Below are 18,945 nucleotides of genomic sequence, written 5' to 3'. Positions count from 1 at the left end.
CTCTCAAATAAATCTTTTTTTTTTTTTAATTAAAGATTTTATTTGTCAGAGAACACAAGCAGGGGGAGCGGCAGGCAGAGGGAGAAGCAGTCTCCTTGCTGAGCAAGGAGGCAAATGAGGGACTCAATCCAGGACCCCAGGATTATGAACTGAGCAGAAGGCAGGACACTTAACAGACTGAGCCACCCAGGCATCCCTCAAATAAATCTTAAAAAAAAAGAAAGCAGACACCAGGGAGTGAATTGGTTGACTTGGATGTGGGGTGTGACCCAAATGCCAGCTTTATCTTTCCTTCAGTGGCATCTGCAAGAGATCCCATGACTGGATTCAGAGATTGTGAACTACCACCTTGAAATCCTTGGAAGGGGAACCCCCCCCTCTTTATTTATTGAAAGGCAGCTCTGTGCCAAGCAATGCACTTTACATTTCCAAGTTAATCTTTTTACAACAACCTTCAAGATAATTATCACCTTTTATGGAACAGGACTGAGGTTCAGACAGGTTTTGTAATATGCAGGACTTTAATCAAGATGTCTGACTCAAAGCACGCGCCTTTCACTCCTAGCAAATTGGCCTCTAACGGTTCAGTAGCCCCAGTAAAGCATCATGGCACATGCTAAATGCTAGCAGCCCCTCTCCAACCTCAAAGGACAGGAAACCCAAAATGCCCTCCATGCTACAAGATTTTCCAGGACAGTTTTGATTTCGAGAATGTCGCCAGGTTATCACCTAAAGTACACGCAAACAGACCACATGACCTGACTTGTGTTTTGAAGATGTGGTCGTTGCAGGGCAGGTAGGAGCAACAGTCATCCGCGTCCACCGCACGGGCCCGCAGAACACTCTAGACACAGGCGTCAGACCACAGGGCTCAGTAACTGGCCCGAAGAACGAGATTTATTGGTTCCTTCAGTTCGCCACATCCGACGCCCCGGCCCGCGACGTAGGACGTGAAAGCGCAGTCAGGGCAGCGTTTGGGGGCGGACGAGGGACGTGCTCACCCCGCAGCGGCTCCCAGGGCGTCAGGGAGGCCTGGGCGCGGCATCCCGGGTCCGGACTCCCCGCCGGGCCTCGGGAGGAGAAAGGCCGCGTCGGACTTCTGCGCGGGAGCAAGGTCCCAGCGCCCACGAGGGAGGTCGGGGCTCACGCTGACCTCCCCCCGCCGCCGACCATCCAGTTCTTCCTCCAGGCCACGTTCTCCTGCGTGGCCGCTGCCTCCTGCAGAGTGGCCAGCACTAACTCTTTGGTCCTGGCCGCCTCGTCCCTGCGCCGCGGGTCCTGCTCGGGCATCTCCTGCGGGCAGGAAGGGAGGTTCGCAGTCCTGACCCCCCAGCCCGGGGCTCTCCGCCCGCCCAACCCCACCTCGCACCACCAATTACTCCCACCTTCAGCATCGCCTGTTTCTGCTGCTCTCCCGGGGTCACCAGGACAAAGAGCGCGGAGCCCACGCCAGCCCCCGCGCCCAGAAGGGCACCCACGAGCAGCGCTTTGCGCAAGCCCTCCATGGCCGACCGCGCTACCGGCGAGGCGCCCTCTGGAGCCTCCCGCCCCCTAGGAAGCCAGCCACGCCGTCTCACCGCCCCCCGCGCGGGCTAGAGCGGCCCGCAGAGGCAACCATAGAGAAGGGGCCGGGCTAGAGAGGGCCTGATCGACCAAACGCTCCCAATCTGGAGCGCCTGGGTCTTAAAACACTGGGCTTAGCGGGGGAGGTTGAGCGCGTCCCGAAGCGTTGGCATCGTTGGCATCGAAGGGCCGAGCACCGGACCCATTGTCACGAAATTCAAAGTGGGATTGCTAAGGGGAGCGTGCGTGTCAGAGTGGCTGTCGGCCTGGTTGCTGTGGGTTTTGCAGTTGTCCAGATCCGAAAGTTCCTGATCGATGCCGCGCGCTAGGACTGTGCTCTGTAGTTTCCTACAATGATTTGTGCATTTTCAGTACAGCACATACATCCAGATGCTTACACACATCAGTCGGCTGACCCCCTCCAAATTCCCTCAATTTATGAACAAAAGCTCAAAGCCAAGTGTACTGGGTGAGGAAAAAGATTATGGGTGAGGAAAAAGATTATATATATGTATGAGTGTGTGTGTGTATATATATATAATTTGTAATATATGTATATATGTATATAAGTAATATACGTATATTATATGTAATATATAATATATTACATATATAATAACCATACATTTTATATATTATTACATACATAATAAATTACATATTATTACATACATGTAATAATAATTACATGTATTATATATATTATATATATCTTTATTTACTTCCTTTTTAAAAATTTTATTTTTAAGTAACCTCCACACCCAATGTGGGGCTCGAACTCACCACCCAGAGATCATAAGTTGCAGGTACCACTGATGGAGCCAGCCAGGCACCCCTGTTTAACTTGTTAAAAGTACATTTGTTGGGGGCGTCTGGGTGGTTCAGTCAGTTAAGCATCTGCCTTTGGCTCAGGACATGATCTCAGGGTCCTGGAATAGAGTCCCACATCGGGCTCACTGCTCAGGTGGGGTCAGCTTCTCCCTCTCCCTCTGCCTCTCCCCCACTGCTCATGCTGTATCTCTCAAATAAGTAAATAAAATCTTTTTTAAAAAGGAGTAAATTTGTTGTTTTCTCATCATGGTATACCCTTGTATTCCCCCACCCCCCAACCAATGAAAACTCTGAATTTGGAGTAACATACTGAATTCTGGTTTGCAGAAGAAAGCACCCTTTAGTTGGGTGACTCTGGACAAGTCATTTAAGTTCTTTGTGCCCTGGTTTCTTTTTTTTTTTTTTTTAAGATTTTATTTATTTATTTGACAGAAAGAGACAGCCAGCGAGAGAGGGAACACAAGCAGGGGGAGTGGGAGAGGAAGAAGCAGGCTCATAGCAGAGGAGCCCGATGTGGGGCTCGATCCTATAATGCCGGGATCACGCCCTGAGCCGAAGGCAGACGCTTAACCGCTGTGCCACCCAGGCGCCCCTGTACCCTGGTTTCTGCAACAGAAAATAGGGCTAATGACAGTATCTATCTCATAGTTCTAGGATAATCAAATGAGTTTATATATAAAGCATTTAAAACCGTTCCTGGCAAACTGTTAACACCATATAAATATTCGTTAAATAAGATACAAAGAAATATGGCAAATCAGGAGACCCAGTGAGCTAAGGAATCAGGAAATTCCAAATTTGTTAGCAAAGCTCTTCACTCACAGGGCTTTAATCCAGATGCCCTTGTTCACTCCTATCCCTCCTGCCTTTCCCAGGCTCACCCAGGCAGTGAGGAGACACAAAGCTCCTATTCCACCTCTTGGGATTTTCCCCTCCCCTGGAAGGCCCATAATCTCCTAGCTTGTCATTCTCTTCTCAGAAGTGATTAAGGGGCCAGGCTCCAAAGATTAAAGAAGCAGTCTGTGGAGTGTACTGAGCTGGGTACTCCACTTTGAGTTCAACCACTCTGCACTCCAAGACTTAGCACCCATGGCCCTTGTGCCCGGGAGCAGTGAGGGTGGGCCTTGGCCTAGAGATAGCCCAGGCTCCTCCCAGCACCCAGAAAGTCCTAGGTTGACCAACCCTCTGTGGATGGACAGAGGAGAAATTGTGAGGGTCGAAGGTCACCAGGATGCTCAGGTTAGTACTTCCCCACCCTGTGTCCAGCTGCTGGCTCATCCTCCAACCTGGTCCATGCGCCCTGCTGTCCCCATTCAGGTTGTCTCCCAAAAGACCCGCCTGCCCTCCATTGTGGTGGAAGCCTCAGAGGTGAGCGAAGACAGCGGGGAGCCTGGCTGGCCACAGGAAGAGCTGCTGCTGCTCACCGATGAGGAAGAGGAGGCCGAGGTCTTCTTCCAGGACCAAAGTGAAGAGCCAGGTGAGGGAAGCGGCTGCTTCAGTGGGGTCATTGTGACCTGGATATTCTGGGCAGGACTGAGATGGAAAACTCAGTTGTGTCCCCTGCGCCAAGGAGTATAGGTACACAGTAGGTGCTTAGTAAATGTAGTGGGAAAAAACGTATGGGTGGAGAGAAAAGTCAAGGTGTCTAGCAAAGTAGAACTTTAGAGGGAAGTTCTGAGGTCAGATGGGTGATGCCTTTTAATTATTTTTAATGTTTTAAAATATTCACATTGTTTGGGGCGCCTGGGTGGCTCAGTTGGTGAAGTGTCTGCCCTCAGCTCAGGTCATGATCCCAGGGTCCTGGGACTGAGCCCTGCATCGGGCTCCTTGCTCAGCGGGGAGCGTGCTTCTCCCCTGCCTGCTGCTCCCCCTGCTTGTGCTTGCTCTCTCCCTCTCTCTCTGTCAAATAAATAACTAAAATCTTTTTTTTTTTAAGATTTTATTTATTTATGTGACAGACAGACAGCAAGAGAGGGAACACAGCAGGGGGAGTGGGAGAGGAAGAAGCAGGCTCACAGCGGAGGAGCCCGATGTGGGACTCGATCCCGGAACACCGGGATCACGCCCCGAGCAGAAGGCAGATGCTTTAACGACTGCGCTACCCAGGCGCCCCTAAATAACTAAAATCTTAAAAATATATATATTCACAGTTTGTTGTGGGGGAAAAAAGGTAATAAAATTATCCCAAATCAACTACCCAGAGATAAGTTACATTTTGGATGCCTTTTCTTCCAGAGTTTTCCCCATGTCTGATACTGTTCTAGAAGCTTATTTATTAGCATTTACAGTGCTTTTATCTCATGATTTCCAAAACCCAATGAGGGAGATCCCTTCATCCTTGTGAGGAAACAGGCTGTAAAATTAGCCTTTAAAAATTTTTTTTATTTTTAATTTTTTTAATCTATTTAACAGAGAGAGCGCACAAGCAGGGGGGATGGCAGAGGGAGGAGAGGGAGAAGCAGATTCCCCGCTGAGCAGGGAGCCTGATGCAGGGCCGGGCCCAGGACCCTGGGATCACACCCCGAGCCAGATGCTTAACCTACTGAGGCACCCAGGCACCCCTGAAATTAGCCTCTAATTTTTTTTTTTAAGGTTTTATTTATTTGAGAGGGAGAGAGCACAAGCAGGGGGAATGGCAGGCAGAGGGAGAGGGAGAAGCAGACTCCCTGCTGAGCAAGGAGCCTGATGCCCGGCTCGATCTTAGGACCCTGGGATCACGACCTGACCCAAAGGCAGACACTTAACTGAGCCACCCAGGCGCCCCTGAAATTAGCCTCTTAATTATAATTGCTGTATTACTTTTGTAATAAGAAAAAAAATACACAAATTTGTTTCATCTTTTTGGAAGTCAATAATAGATCAGGAATATTTTTCATTCTTAATGGGCTCTTCAACTCCTCTCTCCCCCAGGCTGGACTTGGAGCCCACTGGACCCCAGATCTCCCTTAAGAACCTTTAACCCAGAACTCGGCTGGGGGCAGGAACAGGGAGAACAAGAGGTCTCCTGGCTTCCTGGGGACACAGAATATCAGGAGGCCTCCAACCCCTGTCCTCTCTGGAACCCAGCAGCAGGCTCCCGTGTTTGTAGAAGCTGTTTTGTGGAATATTCGCATCTCCTGCCTCCCAGGAGCTTTGAGGGTAAGTATCGTTCTGTCTCCTGCAATATTTCCGTGGTTTGTTATGAGGCCCATCTATCAGTTCTTTCAGTCTTCCCCTTTTACAGGTGAGGACAAGAGGCTTAGAGGTGAGGCTGCTGGCTCACACAAGTCAGTCAATACTGGGATTTGGATTAAGAACTCCTCTATTAAAAACTCCTCTAACAGGGGCACCTGGGTGGCTCAGTCGGTCAAGCACCCGACTCTTGGGCCCTGATTTGGGCTCCGCGCTGGGCATGGAGACGGCCTAGGATTCTCCCTCTGCCCCTCCCACCTGCTCTCTCTCTCTCAAAATAAATCTAAAAACAAACAAAACTCCTGTGTTTTTAGGAGTTCCAGTTCGTTGGGGCTGGGGAAGGAGCCACTGCACCTTCTCTATTTAGCATCCCTCTTGTGCCTGCCATTGCTAAATGCTCCACGTTTCACCATCATATGTAATCCCCTAATTCCGGATATTATTCCTACCCTGCTGCCAGTGCATGAACCGGGGCTCGGAACATTCAATACTCTGTGCACTGAGCTAGTAAATGTGGAGGCCAGGCCTCAAATCCTCACTTCCCAGCTATCTTACAAAGTTGAAAAGCTATATCCAACGCTCTCCTCACCCAACAGAAAAATTCAGGTCAAGACTGAAGTCTTTAATGAGAGCCTTGAACCAAGTAAGCAAAGTAGGTGATGCCCTTGAAAGGGCCTAGCTCCTGCACAGTCACAGTCCAGCCTGGGGACCCTTGCTCCAGGCAGGGCAGCCGCACATCAGGGTCCTCGTCTGAGAACTGAATCAGGGTCCCCTGGGGGCTTAGGACCCTGAGGCACTCAGACAGAAGCTGGTAAGCCCCGGGGCGACCACCCCGGGCAACAGCATCCCAGGTGCCCTTATCCAGCACTAGCTGGAAGGACCCCGAGGAAGCCACTGGCTCCAGGTTCTGGGCATCAGCCTGCATGAAGTGGAGCCGGGAGGCAGGGTGCCCAGGGAACAGGGGTGTTTGGCCTTCGCCACCTTCCAGAAGACTCTTCATGTGGGCCACAGCCACAGGAGAGAAGTCCACCCCCAGCACATGCACGGGACGTGGGCACTTGGTGTAGAGGCCCGTACACAGGCTGGAGGTCCCACAGCCCACGTCCAATACCCGCAGTGGGCAGGCAGCCCGTGCCTCCTGCAGCAGCGGCAGGAGCAACCCCTGGGCTTCCTCGTACCCAAAGAACCAGTCGAACGTGGGGACGCTGCCCAGACGGGTATCGGCATGGAGCTTATCCCAGAGGCTACGGTCGGCCAGGCAGCTACTAGCCAGGGAGCCTGTGGACACGAGCGCAGTACATAGGTCACCCAGCGCCCATGTTACATCAAATATGCTGCAGAAACGTTGCAATATACCCTGGGGTTTGAAGAATCACAATTTCAGGGACTAGACTCCCAGGTCACTAAGAACCCTCCCTCCCACTCTGTCCACCTTCCCTACCCGCCAAAGCGCGGCACGCCCCAGCAGCCAGGGTCACCACGTGGAGGGTTCGGCGTAGCGCGGCCATCTGGAGATCCCTTCAAAGTCGGCCAGAGAACGTTCCGCGAAATGTCGCCCGCACTCCCGCAGGAGCCTGAGGTCCAAGAGAAAAGCTGCAAATTCCGCTTTGTGGAATAAGGCGTACAGCCTCCCTAACAACAACCTCGGAAAAAAGAACGCGGACACACACCTACTAGGGTACGAACGGCCTTTATTGTTTGCAACGGGCAGTGAAAGGGGAGGGAACACTACAGCTCCGGCTCCAGGGGCGGTTCCAAAGACCTGAAATCAAAGCAGAAGGCGTGAGCACAACAGGCAGGAGCCTGCAGAACCTTGGTTCCGCCACGCTTCTCAGAGCCCGTGTCCCGGCGCTTGAGGATAGAACCGGCGGACTGGAAGCCGCGGGCACCGAAGACATGACGCCGAGAGGGCCGGAGCCCTTTCCCTCTGCCTCCGTACATTACGGGGACCGGGACCGCACGCCCGACCCCCGCCAAGAAAAGGAGGGTGCGCAGGCCTCGTCCAGAACCCCCAACCCAGCAACCGGTTCCGCAATCACAAGACGTACCTCTTACGTCGCCGTCGTCCAAAAGACTGGTACGGCGGCCGAGCGCATTTATAAAGCCTCAGGACCCGCCTCCGAGCTGCGATTGGCTCGCAGAGGATGAGGGGCGGGGCGACGCTGACGCAGAGCAGAGCCAAAACGCGGTCGCAAAGCCAGGTTCGCTGCGCCGCCATGGGGACTCCTGGCGGAAAGATCAACCGACCCCGAACGGTGACTGTGTGGGAGCCCCGACTTTGTTTCCCCAAGAGTCCTGGAGCCCTTTAATCTCGCCAGAGATGGGATCTATGGGCTGGAGTCGCCGGGTGTGGGGTCCTGGGTCACGGGTTTCCGTCTGATTAGCATCTTCCTCCCCATTAGGAGCTGAAGAAGAAGCTGTTCAAGCGACGGCGGGTGTTGAACCGGCAGAGGCGACTGAAGCACCGGGTGATCGGGGCTGTGATAGACGAAGGGCTGATCACGCGGCACCACCTGAAGAAGCGGGCGTGAGTGCCAGACCTTCTTTGCTTTGCTCCTCCCCACCGAGTCCTCTTTCCCCTTCCTGCCGAGCTCCACCGCAAGTATGCCCCTTGCTTTCCGTGTGCACTGACGTTTATATAAGCAGCGTTTGTAAGCTGTGCTTGTGCCTGCACTCCGCTAGCTAGCCTGTCACAGGACCGGTAGTTCACAACCTCTATGGGTCTTGGACCCCACTAAGAACGTAAGACCTGTCGACTCACCCACCTCCCCAAGTAACATTGTACGTCCACATAGATTTTTATAAATAAATTTAAAGCATACATGGGACGCCTGGGTGGCTCAGTCAGTTAAGGGTTTGCCTTCAGCTCAGGTCACGATCCCAGCGTCCTGGGATCGAGTCCTGCATCGGGCTCCTTGCTCAGCGGGAGCCTGCTTCTCCCTCTGCCTGCAACTCCCCCTGCTTGTGCTCTTTCTGACAAATAAATAAGATCTTAAAAAAAAAATCACATAAATAAGTGTGCACGTACTTGATGAATTTTCACAAAAGTACCTGTGGGATTTTGCATATAGGTCTCAAGGACCCCACCCCCTGCCTTGGGAAAGAGTTCCCATCCCATTCTTTCATTGATTTCTTCATTGTAAATATTTACAGTTTTGTAGTATAATAAATCCATTTGGTCTTTGTCCCTGGTTCCAGGCACAGAGCTTCTAAAACCCCTGCAATTTCCTGAGTGATAGAGTGTCTGTTACGGCCTTTTTGTGCCCTTTTTGAGCACACCTAGGTTTATGCTAATCACAACTTAAGGTGGGCCTGGTCTCCAGAAAAACCAGGTGATGAGAGGGTTGGGAATTTAAACACCACCTACCTGGGAAGATTAAGCTCTATAAACACTCTTGAATAATAAGAGATTTGATGAGCTTCCTGGTTAGTGAACAGGTGGAGGTGCTGGGAAATTGGAGAGAGTAGGCAGATTCCGTCACTGTTCCCCGGACCTTACCCTATGTGTCTCCTTCATTTGGCTGTTCCTGAATTGCCTTTTACCATAAATAAGTAAATGCAAGTAAATGTTTCCCTGAGTTCTGTGACTGTTCTAGCAAATTACTGAGTCTGGGAAGGAGATCGTTAAGAACCTTGATTTATAGCTGGTCATTCAGAAGTACACCATCTGAAGTGGGGGGCAGTCTTGTGAGACTGAGCCCTCAGCCTGTGGGATCTGATGCTATCTCCAGGTAGATGGTGTCAGAACTGAGTTAAATTTGTAGGATTCTCAGTCGGTGTCCACTGAATTTGAGAAAGCCTTGATGTGGGACAACCCCACACCTTTCTGGTGTCAGAAGTATTGAAAATAGGGGTATCTGGCTGGCTCAGTTGGTAGAGCATGCGACTCTTTTTATTTTATTTTATTTTATTTTATTTTATTTTATTTTATTTTATTTAAGATTTTATTTATTGGGGTGCCTGAGTGGCTTAGTCAGTTAAGCTCAGTTTGGCTCAGGTCATGATCCCAGTGTCCTGGGATTGGGTCCTGCGTTGGGCTCCCTGCTTCCTCTGCCTGTTGCTCCCTGTTTGTGTGTGCTCTCTCTCTCTGTCAAATAAATAAAAAAAAATATATAAAAAAAAAACATGACCTGAGCAGAAGGTAGACACTTAGTTGACTGAGCCACCCAGGCGACACGAGCATGTGACTCTTGATTTCAGGGTCGTAAGTTCAAGTCCCATGTTGGGTGAGGAGCCTCCTTAAAAAATAAAAGTATTGAAAATAGAGGAGAGGAGAAAAGTAGCTTTCCTCTACAAGTTTCTGCCATATACCAAATTTTAACATTTAATGGTAAGTACTTTATATATGTATGGGGGCAGTATTAAGTATGTTGATGGCTAAGTGTTGGAGAGATAGAACTCACTACCTCAGAGCCCAGATTTTCAAAGTCTTTTTACTTTTTTTTTTTTTGAAAGATTTTATTTATTTATTTGACAGAGATAGAGACAGCTAGTGAGAGAGGGAACACAAGCAGGGGGAGTGGGAGAGGAAGAAGCAGGCTCATAGCCGAGGAGCCTGATGTGGGGCTCGATCCCAGAACGCCGGGATCACACCCTGAGCCGAAGGCAGACGCTTAACGACTGAGCCACCCAGGCGCCCCCAAAGTCTTTTTACTTGACTCCAAAGACCTTTTCAATAGTCAGAACCATCGTACATTGTTTAAGGTTAACCTGGGTATCTTTGCTCCTACCAACCCTTCAGGTCCAGTGCACGTGCCAACATTACTCTCTCTGGGAAGAAGCGCAGAAAGCTCCTTCAGCAGATCCGGCTGGCCCAGAAAGAGAAAGCAGCCATGGAAGGTGAGACTGGGGCACAGAGGTGGGTAAGGGGGCAGCCTGGATTTGTTGGGGTTCTTTAATACTTCCGCTTTCCTTTTGCTCAGTGGAAGCCCCCACAAGGCCAGCCAGGACTAGTGAACCACAGCCCAAGCGGCAAAAGAAGACAAAAGCCCCCCAGGATGTAGACATGGAGGACCTTGAAGATGAGAGCTGAATCTCTCACCCCTTCCATCAGAAGATTCTCAGCTGGAGCCAGAAGGATTCTGGTTGTTTCAGAGGACTTTGGAAAAAGCATTGCCCCTTTTCATTCTCCTCAGATGGCCTAGTGACCTGTCCCAGAGGGATGTGTTGAGAGAAAGAGGGCAGAGAAGAAAGACTGGAGAATGGGGCTCCCTCGCAGTCCGCTCCACTTGTAATAAAGCCCTAGAGTTCTCACTGAGCGGTGTGTGATTTAATGTGGGAATGGAAATGGGCATTCTTTACCGACTGAGCCAGCCAGGCACCCCAGGATTGTATTTTTAGTAAACTGAAAACTGAGCATTTTTTTTCCCGTTTAACATTCAGAACTTCTGTTGGAAGCCAGGGCTGGGGTGTTTAATTAAAGTGAAAAGCTGCCTGTACAGAGGTGTGTTCAACAGAGGAAAAGCATATTCTCTCTGTCCTGTTTAATCAGGCTTCCTGGAAGAGGGAGGGTTTGGGCCCTGTGTTGCACCTCCCATCCCAGCTTTATTTTGAATTTCAAACCTTCAATAAAGTTAAGAAATTAGTACAATGAACCTTTATATATGCACTCAGATTTACCAATTTTTAACATTTTCCTACACGTGTTCTTTATCTATGCACTTGCAAATATGTATGTCTGTGTGTTTTTGTCTTTGCTGACTTATCTGAAAGTCAGTTGCAGATGAGATTTTACCCCTAAGAACATTCTATATAGCCAAAATACTATTGTCACCCCTAACGCATTTAACATTGGCTAATATTGAGTTTTTCATATCCGAATTTCCTTAGTTCCAATAATCTTTTTTTTTTTTTAAGACTTTATTTTTAAGTAATCTCTACACCCAACCTAGGACTCAAATTCACAACCTGAGATCAAGAGTCACACATTCCACTGACTGAGCCTGCCAGGTACCCCCAGAAAAGACATTTTAATATTTTGGTATACCCGTTTTTCATAATTTTGTTGTACCCCCGTGTCTAAGGTGGAAGGAGCTTGCTGTGTTCAAAGAAGAGTTTCTGTATCTGGCATTATGCTAAGTCTTTTAATAAGTGATCTCAAGTGATCTTTGCAAAACATCTGTGAGATAGGAGACATCATACCCATTTTTACAGATGAGGAAATTGGCTTCAACTTACCTGGTTCAAAAGCCTTTTTCAGATCGAAAGCGGAGGCTCTGCGATGGGAAGTGTTGGGTTCCAGTTTGAGGCAGTGTTAGGAGCAGAAATTGTCTCATACTACTGTTCTAGAACAGATTTTCCGGGTAAGTAGTATATACACTCTGTAAGTGTATTTAAACTTATAAAATGTAAGAACAAAAAAAGAACCATAGGAAGTCATTTAGCTTTTAAAACACAATCACTTCAAAAGTGTTGTTGGAAAACAGACCTCCATGCGTCAGAGCCAAAATACAGCAGGAAGACAAGAGTTTGGGATAAAGAGGAAAATTGGCTTTAGTGCTTTGCCAGGCAAAGGAGCCTGTAGCAAGCTATGGCGATCAAAAACTGTAAGCCCACTGGGAGGAAGGGGCTCAGAGGAAGGGGTTGGGGAGTTTTATAGGTAAATATAGGGTCTAGCTGGTTTCTACAGGAATTGTGTAGATGCTGCCAGTCTCCTTAGTCCTTTTCAGAGTGGTACCAGGTTACTGAAACAAAAGGCTAAAAAAGGAGAAGAAGTTTGCGGGAGAGGAAAAAGGTTACTTTAAAATCGAGCTTCGCTGAAGGATTAGTGCAGCCATTTTGATTTTTGTTCAATTCTATGTTTTTAAGTGGTTTCAAAAGTATTTTCAGAAACTGCCATCTGGTATTATTCTAACTCACACTTCCACTGAGAGCAGTAAGCCTTCTGGCCTCAGAACCGATTCTCCTTTTCATTTATTCAACCAACTATTAAGAGCCTACTACGTACCAGGCAAACACTATTGTAGGGAATGAGGATATAGCCTTCAACAAAATAGGTGTCAGAGAGCTTATTTTCTGGAGTTTATTCAACAAATATAATAAAAATAGCGAATGCTTATATAGTGCTTACTTAACCATTGCAGGCACTAAGTCCTATACAGTGAATGATGTGGGAACAAAGGCTAGAGAAATATAGAAAAAAATTAAACTTCCTTACAACTTACAGCCCATTGACGAGTACTCGAGACAGGCAGAGTGACCTTCCTCCAAGAAGTCAACTGCTTCAATGTTAATACTTTGCTAGAGGCAAAAGGCAACCTTTGTTTGACATTAGCCAGACCTTCAGGATCCTCTAAGTCTTCTTTCACAAACGAAAATCCTTTTGGAAACCTCTTTCATCTCTATCACCCCCCACCCCAAGATACATGTTAGCAATCATCCTCCAAGCATATGAGCCACTGATCTACATCTGAAGGGTCTCATGACTAAAGTTTTACTAGACAGTAGTAAATGAGCCCTCAAGGTCCTGGAAACCTTAGAGACTTACAGTCTCCCTGACCCCCTCCCAACTTAAAAGCATATAATCAGTCACTCCTCACAACCCCAGTGCAGCTCTTTCTGCCCACGGGTCCTGTCCCTGTGCTTTAATAAAACCATCTTTTTTTGCACAGAAGACATCTCAAGAATTCTTTCTTGACCGTTCGCTCCCAGACCCCAACATTTCACATCAGTGAACATATTCCCTTGTTTCAATTTTCACAACAAACCCTATGAGGTAGTTGTACTATTATCATCCTCATTGGAGAAGAGGAAATAGGCATAGAGGGGGTAAGTAGAGTACACAGCCAGTAAGTGGAATAGCTGGAACTTGATCTAGATAGACTGGCAGTTGTGGGGGCTCTTCAAGAGGTGCATATGAGCTCCTTATATAGTTACCACACTCTCTCTCTGCAAGCGAGAGCAGGGGTCCTGAGTTGGCAGGTTGGGGAGAGAGCAAAGCCTAAACAATGAAGACTAACAGACGGACAGAAGTACCAGCCGATAACTGGGAGAACACCTCCAGCCCAGCCAGCCCAATTTATTTTGGGCTTCCTCTCCTTCCCTTTATTTCCTTTTCCTCTCTTAGGAGTTTTCCCTCCCTCCCTCCTTTCTCATTCTCTCTCTTCCTCCCTCTCTCTCTCAGGCTCCCCACCACCGCGCAGCCCAGTGCGGGGCTTGAATTCACCGCCCTGAGATAGAGACCTGAGCTGACATCCAGACTCCAGGCTTAACCGACTGAGCCTTCCTGGTGCCCCTCCCTACTTTCTTTTCGTCTTTTTTCCGCTTTTCCCATCCTTCTCTTCTTTAACTGCTTTTCCATGGTCACTGTTCGTTTCTTGTTTGTTAATTTATTTAATATCGTCACTATTTATTGATTAAAATGTTTCCTAGTGCTTCATTTTTTAAAACCTCGTGAGTTGAACACTTTGCATTTTTGGCTTTCGGCAAAATAATTAAATCCAACTGTGAATAGACGCAGCTAGCTTTAGTTTGTGTCTTAAACGCCCTTTGGCGGGGGGGAAAGGTTTCATTGAGGCCGGGGCGGCTTCTCGCTGTCACCGTCTCAGCCCCGTTCTGGGATCCCGATGCGGCCCGGAACCAATGTTATGAGGGTCGCGGACGTCGCCGGACGGGTTTTCCTGAGAAGCCTAGCCGCTGGTTCCTTTCGGGTTTCCCGTCAGCGCGCATGCGCTGCCTGCGCTTCGCCGCTCCCGCCTCGGGCTCGGGCTAGGGCTCCGGGATGTCCGCGTTGTGCGACCCTCCCGGGGCCCCAGGGCCTCCCGGGCCTGCCCCGGCCACCCACGGTCCCGCGCCGCTCAGGTAGTCAGAGCCCCTGGTATCTTCCCCCATCGCGCGGCCCTGCGCCGATCCCCAGCCTTCTCGGCAGAAACCCGGATCCTACCTCGAGAACTCGCGTCAGGGTTCTCAGAGATTCCTGGTCGGGTCTTCCCAGAACTCAGGGACTGCCTCACCAAAACTCTGGGCTCCAGTGCCCGCACTCCTAAGATCTCGGTCCTGCCTCCTCCTAACCCCCAACGCTTAGTTACCCCAGATCCCAGCCTTGTTCTCCCAAGAGTTGGGGATATCAGAACTCTTGGGAACCCAGCTGTCCTGCCCCTTTAAGACCCGAGAGAACCCAGGGTCCCCTGACTTCATGGAGACTCCCTGGGAACCCAGGCCCGGAAACCCACAAAATGCTTCCCTCTAGCCTTTGCCTTGCCCTCCAACTAAGCTACTTTCCCTCACCTTAGGGTGGTTGATTTGTTTATTTATTTAAGGAATCAGAGAGGGCACAGTCGGAGCCCTATCAGCCCCTAGAGGATGCGGTCTTCTTTGGCAGAAAAGGCAGTAAGAGGAAGGGGACTTTGCCACTTCCCATAACACTGGCTTCTGAATGCCTAAGACTGAAGCCATATGTTTTGGGAGGGGAAGAGTTGAAAGGCAGGCATTACCTTGTCTCTATTCTGGACACTGTGATTCCTAGGCACACCGAGGATGCCTGGAAGGTGGTTGTTGATGTGGAGTTCAAGGGGTGGGTGGTTAGGATGCTTGCAGAATATGGGGAAAAACAGGTACTAAGAGGCCTTTATGAGGGACAAGTTGAGTTTAGGATTCTCTTTAAGAGCATAATCCTGGGTGCTTGTGTTTTGGAGGGAGGGTAGTCAAGCTGGAAAGGTGTTTTTAAAAGCAGATATTATAGCCACACAAGATATATTTACTCAATTCAACAAATACTTATGGAGTACTTCCTGTATACCAGGCACCTCATAGAACGAGATTCAGTGTTGAAGAGCATTGAAATGTTTACTACCCTTTTGGGGCTTATAGTCTGATCACTTAACGTTGATTTCCTTATCTGTAAAATGGGATCATACCTTAATTGGGCTGTTGTCTGGATTGAATTAATACCTAACATTGATATTATTGTTATTATTGAAAGAAAAATATTTATTGGGTGATTAGTGTGAACTTGATATGGTGCTTAAGTGTTTCATGTACATTATCTTAAGGAGGGAAGTACAGTTACCCTTATTTTACATGGAAAGAAACCAAAGCTCACAGGGGGAATGTAATGTGCCTAACATCTCCCAACGCTCTAAGTCTGCTTCTCTTGCTTCCTTTCAGTGCTCAAGAGCTGTCCCAGGAAATCAAGGCTTTTCTGACTGGCGTGGACCCTATTCTGGGCCATCAACTCTCGGCCCGGGAACATGCTCGCTGTGGTCTTCTCCTGCTCCGCTCTTTGCCACCTGCTCGGGCTGCCGTGCTTGACCACTTGCGAGGTGTCTTTGATGAGAGTGTCCGGGCCCACCTGGCTGCCCTGGATGAAAGCCCCGTGGCTGGCCCCCCTCACCTCCGTCCACCCCCACCCTCCCATGTCCCTGCTGGGGGACCTGGTCTAGAAGATGTGGTGCAGGAAGTACAGCAGGTGCTGTCTGAGTTTATCCGGGCCAACCCGAAGGCCTGGGCACCTGTGATTAGTGCATGGTCTATTGACCTCATGGGGCAACTGAGCAGCACATACTCGGGCCAGCACCAGCGTGTGCCCCATGCCACTGGCTCTCTCAACGAATTGCTGCAGCTGTGGATGGGCTGTCGGGCCACCCGCACGTTAATGGACATCTATGTTCAGTGTCTCTCAGCTCTCATTGGTAGTTGCCCAGATGCCTGCGTGGATGCCTTGCTGGATACCTCTGTCCAGCATTCCCCACACTTCGACTGGGTTGTGGCCCATATTGGCTCCTCTTTTCCTGGCACTATCATCTCCCGAGTTCTCTCCTGTGGCCTTAAGGATTTCTGTGTTCACGGTGGGGCTGGAGGTGGAGCTGGTGGCAGTGGTGGAAGTTCTTCTCAAAACCCCTCTATTGACCCCTTTCCTGGATCTCCTGCTATCCCTGGGGAGAAACGGGTGCCCAAGATTGCCTCAGTTGTAGGCATCCTAGGGCACCTGGCCTCCCGCCATGGAGACAGCATCCGCCGGGAGCTTCTGCGAATGTTCCATGATAGTCTGGCAGGGGGCTCTGGGGGCCGGAGCGGGGACCCGTCCCTTCAGGCCACAGTTCCCTTCCTGCTGCAGCTGGCAGTCATGTCACCAGCTTTGCTGGGCACAGTCTCTGGAGAGTTGGTGGACTGCCTTAAGCCCCCAGCTGTGCTGAGTCAGCTGCAGCAACACCTGCAGGGATTCCCACGAGAGGAGCTGGACAACATGCTGAATCTGGCTGTGCACCTGGTGAGCCAGGCCTCGGGGGCAGGTGCCTACCGCCTGTTGCAGTTCCTGGTGGACACAGCTATGCCTGCCTCAGTCATTACCACCCAAGGCCTGGCTGTGCCGGACACTGTGCGTGAGGCCTGTGACCGGCTGATCCAGCTACTGCTGCTGCACCTGCAAAAACTGGTTCATCACCGGGGAGGGTCTCCTGGGGAAGGGGTGCTGGGCCCGCCCCCACCCCCCCGCCCTGTGCCCTTTCTAGATGCGCTAAGAAACCATGTTGGAGAGCTGTGTGGAGAGACCTTACGATTGGAACGGAAGCGCTTCCTCTGGCAACACCAGCTCTTGGGCCTGCTCTCTGTCTATACTCGGCCTAGCTGTGGACCTGAGGCCTTGGGCCATCTCCTGAGCCGGGCCCGAAGCCCTGAAGAGTTGAGTCTGGCCACCCAATTATATGCAGGGCTGGTGGTCAGTCTCTCTGGCCTCCTGCCTCTGGCTTTCCGAAGCTGCCTGGCTCGGGTGCACGCAGGGACTCTGCAGCCTCCCTTCACTGCCCGGTTCCTGCGCAACTTGGCACTGCTAGTGGGGTGGGAACAGCAGGGTGGTGAGGGCCCTGCAGCCCTAGGGGCCCGGTTTGGGGAGTCTGCATCAGCCCATTTGTCTGACCTGGCTCCTCTTCTGCTACATCCTGAGGAGGAAGTAGCTGAAGCTGCTGCCTCCCTCCTGGCCATTTGTCCCTTTCCTCAAGAAGCCCTGTCCCCCTCCCAACTCCTGGGACTTGTGAGAGCTGGAGTACATCGCTTCTTTGCCTCTCTGAGGCTGCATGGTCCCCCAGGTGTGGCTTCAGCCTCTCAGCTTCTTACCCGCCTCTCTCAGACCTCCCCAGCTGGGCTCAAGGCTGTCTTGCAGCTGCTAGTTGAGGGAGCCCTACATCGGGGCAACGCAGAACTGTTTGGAGGGGAAGTGGATAGGGACAATGAGACTCTTTCAGTTGTTTCAGCTCCTTTGGCTTCTGCCTCCCTGTTGGACACAAACCGACGGCACACGGCAGCTGTGCCAGGGCCTGGAGGGATTTGGTCAGTTTTCCACGCTGGAGTCATCGGTCGTGGCCTAAAACCACCCAAGTTCGTCCAGTCGCGCAATCAGCAGGAAGTGATCTATAACACCCAGAGCCTCCTCAGCCTCCTGGTGCACTGCTGCAGTGCTCCTGGGGGTACTGAATGTGGGGGCTGCTGGGGGGCTCCCACCCTGAGCCCCGAGGCAGCCAAAGCGGTGGCAGTGACTTTGGTGGAGAGTGTGTGTCCTGATGCAGCTGGTGCTGAGCTAGCCTGGCCCCCTGAGGAGCACGCCCGCGCCACCGTGGAGCGGGATCTCCGCATTGGCCGGCGCTTCCGGGAACAGCCCCTGCTCTTTGAGCTGTTAAAGCTGGTAGCGGCTGCTCCCCCAGCCCTATGCTACTGTTCCGTGCTCTTGCGGGGGCTACTAGCCGCCCTTCTGGGTCATTGGGAAGCCTCTCGCCACCCTGATACAGCTCACTCTCCCTGGCACCTGGAGGCATCCTGCACCCTGGTAGCTGTCATGGCAGAGGGAAGCCTCCTGCCACCAGCCCTGGGTAATATGCACGAGGTATTTAGCCAACTGGCACCTTTTGAAGTGCGTCTGCTGCTGCTCAGTGTCTGGGGCTTTCTCCGGGAGCATGGGCCATTGCCCCAGAAGTTCATCTTCCAGTCAGAGCGTGGCCGCTTCATCCGGGACTTCTCCAGGGAGGGTGGAGGTGAGGGTGGACCCCATCTCGCTGTGCTGCACAGTGTCCTCCACCGCAACATTGACCGCCTGGGCCTTTTCTCTGGCCGTTTCCAGGCGCCTTCACCGTCCACTCTCCTTCGGCAGGGGACATAGCTTTTTCCAAGCTTCGGAAGCCAAGGGAGGTTGAGCAGTGAGAGAGATAGGGAGCTAAGGTGCTGCAGAAAGGTGGAGGTTTCTCTTCTAAAACCTTGGCCTAAAGAGCGCTGTCACTTTTTTCCTCCCCCACCTTTTTTTTCTAAATAAAATTTGCCGAGTTGAGAAAAGCAGAGTCCAGTGCCTCTGTCTGATGCTTAGAGCTGGCAAAGTCGGACAGCGCCTGGCTCTGGACAACCCCGCCCCCGCCCTCAGGCCACGCCCCTGGCCCCGCCTGCCGCCGGCATTTATTGTGC

General features: G+C 50.8%; 5 protein-coding genes and 1 non-coding gene across 7 annotated transcripts; 3 read left to right on the top strand and 3 right to left on the bottom strand.

The window, feature by feature from the left end:
• Positions 1–857: 857 nt before the first annotated feature.
• On the bottom strand, positions 858–1,578 carry UQCC3 (ubiquinol-cytochrome c reductase complex assembly factor 3). Its single transcript, XM_045793768.2, has 2 exons — positions 1,386–1,578; positions 858–1,293 (listed from the first exon to the last, which is right to left on the bottom strand). Exons 1-2 carry the CDS (start codon positions 1,503–1,505, stop codon positions 1,144–1,146), a joined length of 270 nt encoding a protein of 89 aa, XP_045649724.1. The 5' UTR covers positions 1,506–1,578; the 3' UTR covers positions 858–1,143.
• A 1,905-nt stretch (positions 1,579–3,483) lies between these two features.
• On the top strand, positions 3,484–5,621 carry LBHD1 (LBH domain containing 1). The gene is made up of 3 exons (XM_087855213.1): positions 3,484–3,871; positions 5,305–5,536; positions 5,618–5,621. The coding sequence occupies exons 1-3, from the start codon at positions 3,484–3,486 to the stop codon at positions 5,619–5,621; spliced, it is 624 nt and encodes a 207-aa protein (XP_087711339.1).
• CSKMT (citrate synthase lysine methyltransferase) lies at positions 4,352–7,750 on the bottom strand. 2 transcript variants are annotated; one of them, XM_045793766.2, is made up of 4 exons: positions 7,614–7,750; positions 7,236–7,327; positions 7,007–7,158; positions 4,352–6,843 (listed from the first exon to the last, which is right to left on the bottom strand). In XM_045793766.2, the coding sequence occupies exons 3-4, from the start codon at positions 7,071–7,073 to the stop codon at positions 6,188–6,190; spliced, it is 723 nt and encodes a 240-aa protein (XP_045649722.1). In that variant the 5' UTR covers positions 7,074–7,158; positions 7,236–7,327; positions 7,614–7,750; the 3' UTR covers positions 4,352–6,187. The 2 variants fall into 2 exon arrangements, with proteins under 2 accessions (XP_045649722.1, XP_045649720.1); XM_045793764.2 differs by having other exon boundaries at positions 7,007–7,139.
• Positions 7,404–7,552, bottom strand: LOC123789854 (small nucleolar RNA SNORA57). The gene has a single exon (XR_006778931.2). It is a non-coding gene; the product is annotated as a small nucleolar RNA SNORA57 (small nucleolar RNA).
• C24H11orf98 (chromosome 24 C11orf98 homolog) lies at positions 7,698–10,822 on the top strand. The gene is made up of 4 exons (XM_045793767.2): positions 7,698–7,820; positions 7,968–8,092; positions 10,307–10,404; positions 10,488–10,822. The coding sequence occupies exons 1-4, from the start codon at positions 7,710–7,712 to the stop codon at positions 10,595–10,597; spliced, it is 444 nt and encodes a 147-aa protein (XP_045649723.2). The 5' UTR covers positions 7,698–7,709; the 3' UTR covers positions 10,598–10,822.
• A 3,403-nt stretch (positions 10,823–14,225) lies between these two features.
• On the top strand, positions 14,226–18,819 carry INTS5 (integrator complex subunit 5). Its single transcript, XM_045793769.2, has 2 exons — positions 14,226–14,364; positions 15,670–18,819. Exons 1-2 carry the CDS (start codon positions 14,285–14,287, stop codon positions 18,647–18,649), a joined length of 3,060 nt encoding a protein of 1,019 aa, XP_045649725.1. The 5' UTR covers positions 14,226–14,284; the 3' UTR covers positions 18,650–18,819.
• The last annotated feature ends 126 nt before the right edge of the window (positions 18,820–18,945 follow it).

Source organism: Ursus americanus, chromosome 24, assembly GCF_024610735.1.
Source record: "Ursus americanus isolate L20-20 chromosome 24, mUrsAme1.1.p, whole genome shotgun sequence".
Lineage (NCBI taxonomy): Eukaryota > Metazoa > Chordata > Mammalia > Carnivora > Ursidae > Ursus > Ursus americanus.
The sequence above is the reverse complement of the archived record's forward strand: the minus strand, read 5'-3'. Positions and strand labels throughout refer to the sequence as shown.